Genomic DNA, 7,994 nt, shown 5'->3' on the forward strand with positions numbered 1-7,994 from the left:
GAGGAGGCTAGATGTATACCTTGCTGGGGTCGTTTGACCCCGGTACTCTTTCCTGCCATGGCAGGGGGTAGGACTAGATGATCTACTCGGGTCCCTTCCGATCGTACAAACTATGAAACTATGAAAAACTGTGTTCTGATTGATGAAGTTTTCTGGACAATTAATTTATTATTGGTTTGACTGTAGTTTAAAGCTGCTACTTTGAGTTCCTTTAGTGACTTAAATATTTACCATTTTTCATACAGTAATCTCTAAACTGTATGTTAGATCTTAAATGAACAGACTGGGAATAGTTTCCCATTTCTGTGTGGGATTATTTTGTTTTGTGTAACAACAAAGACTTGTATTAAATAAAACACAGTAACATTAATGGGGTGGGAATTCTGTGTGATATCTCTCTCAAAGGAATGCATGCTATGGAGTGCGCTTCAGAGGGGAATAGATGTGAACACTTAATTGCTCTTGTTGGAAGGATTTCCTCCCCCTTCCCCCACCCTGGAAGCAGTGTTTTGTGTTCTCCAAAACATGTGCTGAGTTCTCAGATTTTTGGGCATTAAAGTCTTTGTAAACTGAAGTAATCTTAATTTAACTATTCCAATAGCTTTAACCTGTGTTTTTCAAGGGAGACTTAGTGTAAGAGAAAAGGATTAATTTAATGACTACAAAATAAAAAGAAATTAAAATGATTTGGTTTAGGCGTCTAAGAAACTAAAAATGGCTGATAGAAGTAACTTTAACATGTACAGTAAACAATTGAAATACAGGGAAATATAAAAATTAACGTGCATTTTCATTCTAGCTCAACTATCTGAGCACATAAACTGAAGATAATGGAAACAAAATGTATCAGCACAATTAGGAGCATGCTGCAGTGGATATTAACTATTTTTTTAGATCTGCAAAACAGATGCACACTGGCCATCTCCATATTACAGGTATTGCACAATTAGATAGTTAATTGTGCAATTTCTGGGAGGCCAACTACATGTGCAAAGTACATAGTATAAAATAAAAAGTACCAGCCCGCTATAAAATTAGACCTCAAAAAATGTGTATTAACTGTATAACTTGTTGTTAATGTGCTTTAATCTGCATGTGTACCAGGGTCTCCCCTGTGGCTGGGAGCCCCATCAGCAGACAGGGCTCCCAACTGCAAGAGTGTATTCACCCTAGTGTAAAATCCCCATGTACTAGGGATTGAAGTAGCCATGATCCCCAGGGCTTGGGGGTGTGTGAAACCTCCAGGCCCTAGGGATCATGGCTGCTCTGAAGTCTAGGGCTTAGGGGTGCATGAAACCCCTACGGATCAATGCAGGGAGATTTTTTGGTGGGGAGGAGGGAAGGGGAAGGGGTAGTGGCAGGAGGCATGATTGTGTAAATCGTACATTAGATCCCCTTGTGCCTTTACCTGCACATATAGAGGGGGCCACAGAAGTCTCCCTTCCTATACGCAATAAACATTAAAGAGTACAGGAGTGAGGAACAAGTTTAATAGTTTTGTGCATTATACCCCTATATTCAGTATGCTACATTCAGGAAAGACTTCTGTAGAATATGCGGTAATTATCAAACAACAGTATGTCTTGTGTGTTGTTGTCATTGTTTGTGAATTAATCAAACTTCCATTTTTATAAATATACATCAGCAAAATTTGATTACAGTTGCAATATGTTCTCCTTTTTGGATTGCATCCCAGGGAAACTGGTGGTATTAAGGGATGGTGTCACCAAAAGAAATGAATTTTAAGTGCTTTAAGAATATCTGACAGAAAGATGAAGTGCATATCCATAAGGAAGAAATGCTTTTTATCTTGTTTTCTTTTGTACCAAATGAATGAGGGAGAGAATTCTAGGGGGTGTGTATCTTGCAAACGTCGCATACCGTATAAAATACATTCAACTCGGAAGCTGTACACTTTAATTGGATCTGCCCTCTAGAAGCTGTAGATAGCCTTTGCTACAGACAAAGGCAGACCTGATGCAATATGAAACCAATTAAATGGGGTAGCTTTAGAAGCATTGTTTGTACAGTTGATGTAATTTTGCCCAATGGGGTCGGTTGATCATTTAGTCTTCCCTGCATTAATAATTTCCTGGATGTAAGCAGGTACTTATATATTTAATTGATTCCCAGTTGTCACATTGGTTCATATTGGTCAAATCTTTATAGCATAGCAGTGAAGTCAAGTCCCTATTCTGACAGCCGGTTGTCTGTTAGACAGTCAAGAGTCACAAGGATCAAGCTATGTAACTGGTGAATTAGATGTCTGCCCGTGGGGCTGTACTCAGCAGCCTGTGACGATACTGAGTGAGAGAGGAAGATGAATTTAACACGTACCTTGCCTCAATTTTTTTCAGACACTGGCCAGAAGAAGACCCCAGACAAGAAAGATGGGCGACGAATGTCTTTTCAAAAGCCTAAAGGGACTATTGAATATACTGTAAGTTGCTGCCTGGCTATTAAACTGTTGTTACTGCATAGCAATGGGCTGTGAGTCTAGGAGTTTCCGTTTGTAATATAAACAAAATAGTTCTGCTCATTACCTTGTTCTCATCAGTCTGTACTGTATTTCCGAGAGCTGATCCTCTTCATGGAAACTGCTTAAATAGTATTTAAAGATTTTTCCAAGAGTGATATAAAGCATCCTGCAAAGTAATCTGACATTTTTTGTTTTGCTTTTCTGTGGAGGCTAATTTATTAGTTAAATGATTTTTAATCAGTGGCATAGTTCTGTTGAAGGCTAATTATTCAGTAACTTGAAGTAAATAATCTCAATTATAAAATCACAACTTCTAAAGCTTTTAGCATTGTTAAATAATTAAATGTAATAAAAGTAACAAAAATAGTCTTAGTCTATTTTTATAATACCTTTTGGTAAATGACCTTCCATCATTCTTCTGATAATTTCCATTGATCTATATCTAACACAGTACAGCTCTGTTTTCCTAACAGTATCTGAAAATGGAGCCTTTCTCTAGCTGTTATGTTCTTGAAATGACCCTCAAACCGTGCTGCAGTCAGCTTTTCACATTTCTGGTTACTAAGGGAAACTAAAGTGAGAAATATCTGTCTTGCATTATGTACTGGGTGTTTAATTAAGACTATAAATAATACTTAATAAGTTTTATGTTAATATAGTCCAAGTTTCTCACAGTAGCTTCTGACCTGTTTTAAAACTTTGCACAGTAAAATAAAAGGAAATATTTTTTTTAATTTGTAAAAGTCTGTAAAGAGTAAGCTATAAAGTAGACACCTTAAGTGTGGTCAAGCATAGCTTTATACAGCAATAACATCAGTCCTTTCTTTTTATTTGTATTAATATGACTAAACTTAGCTTCAAAAAATGTGGAAGAGTATTATTTTGGTTTGTTGTCTTTTCTTAAGTCTAGGATAACTCTGTTAGTCTGCTTTGTACAGATGAAAGTTTCTTTCAACAGCAGAACCATGCAACTTTAAATTAGAAATCTTAGAAAATTAGGGTTTGAAGGGACCTCAAGAGGTCATCTAGTCCAACCCCTTGCTCAAAGCAGGACCATCCCCAAATAGATCATTCCAGCCAGGGCTTTGTTGAGGTGGGCCTTAAACCTCCAAGGATGAAGATTCCACCATCTATCTAGGTAACCCATTCCAGTGCTCCACCACCCTCCTAGTGAGAGAGTTTTTCCGAATAGCCAACCTAAAACTGCCTTGCTTCAACTTGAGACCATTGCTCCTTGTTCTGTCATCTGTAACCACTAAGAACTGCCTAGATCCATAGTTTCATAGTAGGTAAGGTTGAAAGGGACCTGAGCAGATCATCAAGTCCCGCCATGAACAGAAAAGAATGCTGGGGTCAAATGACTCCGGCTAGGTGATTATCTAGCCTCCATTTGAAGACCCCCACGGTAGCAGCGAACACCACTTCCCTTGGAATTGGTTTAAGATCCTAGCCACCCTGACTATGAAGTAGTGCTTCCTGATGTCTAGCCTGAACCTACTCTCAGTCAACTTGTGGCCGTTATTCCTAGTTACTCCAGGTAGTGCTGGGGGGAACAGGGACTCTCCCGTTCCCCACTGGTCCCCCCGGTAAGTTTATAGATGGCCACCAGATCCCCTCATAGCCTTCTCTTGTGGAAGCTGAACAGGTTCAGGTCCTGTAGCCTCTTCTCATAGGTCCTGCTCTGCTGCCCCCTGACCATGCAAGTGGCCCTCCTCTGGACCCTCTCAGTGCTGTCCATATCTCTCCTAAAGTGCGGCGCCCAGACCTGAACGCAGTACTCCAACTGCAGCCTGACCAAGGTTGCATAGAGAGGGAGGATCACCTCCTTGGGCCTACTCGTGATGCATCTGTGGATGCATGACAAGGTGCAGATAGCATTACTGACGGCATCCTCACATTAGTGGCCCGTGTTCATGTTGGAACCAATAATGGCTCCAAGATCCTTTTCTGCTTCTGTGCTGACAAGAAGGGAGTTCCCCAGCCTGTAGGTACGCTGCTCATTCTTTCTCCCTAGGTGCAGTACCTTCCACTTGTCAGTATTGAATCCCATCCTATTCTCATCCGCCCACCTCTGTAACCTGTCCAGATCTAGTTGTAGCCCGTCCCTCTCCTCTAGCATACTCACCTCTCCCCACATCTTAGTGTCATCTGCAGATTTGAAGAAGGTGCTTTTCACCCCTCATCCAAGTTACTGATGAAGAAGTTGAACAGTGCAGGCCTGAGGACCAAGCCCTGGGGGACCCCACTGCCCCTGTCCCTCCAGGTCGGAAATGAACCGTCCACCACCACTCTGGGTGTGGCCCTTCAGCCAATTTGCAACCCATCTATATAGGCACTGACGCCACAGTCGCCTAATTTTTTAATGAGAATGGGGTGAGAGACAGTGTCAAAGGCCTTCCTAAAGTCCAAAAAGACTATGTCCACTGCGGCACCTGCATCTAAGGATTTTGTGACCTGGTCATAGAAGGCAGCCAGGTTGGTCTGACAGAACCTGCCTCTAATGAACCCATGCTGGTTGCCCCTGAGCATAATCTCCCCTGCTGGCCCCTCGCAGATGTGTTCCTGCATAATTTTCTCAAGAAGGTTCCCAAGGAACGAGGTAAGACTAAAATGGGCCTATAGTTTCCTGGGTCCTCCTTCCTCCCCTTTTTGAAAATGGGGACCACATTGGCCCTTTTTCAGTCCTCACACCTGGCCAGAGCACCACGGGTACCTGTAAAGCCATGCCAGAGGTTCCATAATGACCTCTGCCAATTCTCTCAGCACCCTGGGGTGGAGATCACCTGGACCTGCTGACTTGAACACATCCAGCCCCTCCAGAAGTTCCCTAACTAGGTCCTCCCTGACCCTAGGCCTGGCTGCACCTCTGAGTCCATCTGGAATCCCGGGGGGGTGGGGGGATGTCCCAGTCCCTGCTCAGAAAAATGGAGGCAAAGAATTTGTTAAAGAGGTCGGCTTTATCATCTGGTGCAACCACCAGGTTGCCAAGCATGTCCTGCGGGGGCCTCATGTTACCCAGTACTTTCTTTTTACTCCCTATGTTTTTAAGAAAGGACTTCTTGTTATCTTTGATCTTGGTCACTAGTCCTAGTTCTGTCTCTGCCTTAGCCTTCCTAACAGCCCCCTCTACAGTCCCTAGCAATGGAGGTATAATCCTCCTTGGTGATGTCCCCTCCCTTCCATCAGGTATATACCTCCTTTTTATTTTTCAGATGTTCCTGAATGCCTTTGGTGAGCCATGGGGGCTTTTGAGCACTCTTGTCCTCTTTGACTTATGTTGAGACGGTCACCCTTTGGGCTCAGAGGATCATCTCCTTAAGGAACAATCACTCGTCTTGGACTCCCAACTCCCCTACCCTCTGGGACCTCAGTGCTTTCCCGACTAATCTCCTTAACTCATTGAAATCGGCCTTCCTGAAGTCAAAGGCTGCTGCCTTGCTGCAGACCTTTGACACCCTGTGTTGGATTGTGAATTCCAGTAGGCGATGATCGCTATCGCTCAGGTGGTCGAGAACCCGCAGTCCCCTCACCAAGTCATTGCCTTTGGCCAGAACCAAGTCCAGCAAGGCATTTCCCCTGGTGGGACTGTGCACCTCCTGGGTTAGGTGGAGGTCCTGTATCTCGGCTGGGAACGTACGGGGGGTCAGACCTGGCTGACTGCTCCTCCCAGCAGATGTCCGGGTAGTTTAGGTCACCCATGATGACCGCATCCCTTGACCTAACTGCCTCCGCAAGCTGACCCTAGAATTCCTGGTCCAGCTCATCCCCCTGGTTGGGTGGTCTGTAGTAGACCCCCACTGTTAAGTCCCTTTCCCCCTGATCCCCTTATATTCTGACCCAGAGCACTTCAGTCTGCCCCTCCTCTGACCCCATCCTGTTTGTTGAGGATGTGCATTGCTCTTTGATGTAGAGTGCCACACCCTCACCTTTCCTCCCTGATCTATCCCACCTGAACAGTCTGTAGCCCTTGATGTTTACCACCCAATCATGGGTTGAATCCCACCAGGTTTCAGTGAGCCCCACTGTGTCCAGATTTCTTTTAGCTAGCAGGAGGGCAAGTTCCTCCTTCTTGTTCCCCATACTGCAAGCGTTAGTGTAGAGGCATGTAAGGCCTCCTATGGGTGCATGCACCTCCCCCCATCCCAGGACTATCTGGACCCCTGTCACTTACCTGGGTACTTATTGTGCTTGTCACCTGTCTTGGCTGAGGAGTGTCCTCGTGTCCCCTATGGCCCCATCCCCTGGCAAAACTAGTTTAAACCGCACCATACGAAATCAGCCAACCTGGAAGACACGCTTCCCTTTAGGGTAGAGGTGAATCCCATCCCACCCAAGCATGTCCCCTGTACGAAAATGTGGGTCGTTGTCAAGGAACCCAAGGCCTGCCTGCTTAGCTCCATTTAGATAGTTGAAGGCTGCTGTCAAATCCCCGCCTCAGTCTTCTCTTCTGCAGACTAAATAAGCCTAGTTTCTTCAGCCTCTCCTCATAAGTCATGTACCCCAGCCTCCAAACCATTTTTGTTGCCCACCACTGAACTCTCTCCAACTTGTTCACATCCTTTCTGTAATGAGGGGCCCAAAACTGGACAGAGTACTCCAGATGGGGCCTCACCAGTACAGAATAGAGTGGAATAATTACTTCCCTTTTATCTGCTGGCAATGCTCCTACTAATGCAGCCCAGTATGCTGGTAGTCTGGAGAACAAGGGCATACTGCTGGCTCATATCCATCTTACTGCCCACTGTTACCCCCAGGTCCTTTTCTGCAGAGCTGCTGCTTAACTAGTCAGTCCCCAGGCTGTAGCAGTTCATGGGATTCTCCTGTCTGAAATGCAGCACTTTGCACTTGTCCTAGTTGAACCTAATGAGATTCCTTTTGGCCCAATCCTCAGTTTGTCTAGGTCACTCTGAATTCTACTCCAACGTATCTACTACTTCCCTTAGCTTCGTGTCATCCGCAAACTTGTTTAGGGTGCAGTCCATGACTGAGCCCTTGAGCACTTCACTTGATAACACCTGCTAACTAGACATTGATTACTACCCATTCAACCTGACAATCTAGCCAGCTTTCTATCCACCTTACAGTTCATTCATCCAGCACATACCTCCTCAGCTTGCTTGCGAGAATGCTGTGGGAAGCCGTATCAAAAGTCTTGCTAAAGTCAAGATATATCACGTCCACTGCTTTCCCCGCATCCATTGAGCCAGTTATCTCATCATAGAAGGCAATCAGATTGGTCATGCATAACTTGCCCTTGGTGAATCCATATTTACTGTTCCTCATCACTTTCTGTTCCTCCTTAGATGCAGGGGTAGCAGTGCTTAGATGCAGGAGTAGCAGTGGACATAGTCTTCCTGGATTTTCAGAAGGCCTTCAACACTTTCTCTCCCCCAGTTTTTTAATGAGAATGGGGTGACTGTGATGTTGACACCTACACAGTCAAATGGGTTGCCAACTGGCTGGGGGGGGGCGCACCCAAAGAGTGGGCGGATGAGAATAGGATGGGATTCAACAC

At 44.7% G+C, this 7,994-nt stretch overlaps 1 protein-coding gene across 5 annotated transcripts in view; it reads left to right on the top strand.

The window, feature by feature from the left end:
• OXR1 (oxidation resistance 1) overlaps positions 1 to 7,994 on the top strand; it is a 414,124-nt gene that overhangs the window by 301,536 nt on the left and 104,594 nt on the right. For all 5 annotated transcript variants that reach the window (XM_019551781.1, XM_019551803.1, XM_019551790.1 and 2 more), the window contains one exon: positions 2,358 to 2,440. In XM_019551781.1, coding sequence (XP_019407326.1) covers positions 2,358 to 2,440 — 83 coding nt within the window. The remainder of the gene's footprint in view (positions 1 to 2,357; positions 2,441 to 7,994) is intronic.

The sequence above is a fragment of the Crocodylus porosus genome, unplaced genomic scaffold (assembly GCF_001723895.1).
Source record: "Crocodylus porosus isolate Cpor-Errol unplaced genomic scaffold, CroPor_comp1, whole genome shotgun sequence".
NCBI classification, from domain to species: Eukaryota; Metazoa; Chordata; order Crocodylia; family Crocodylidae; genus Crocodylus; species Crocodylus porosus.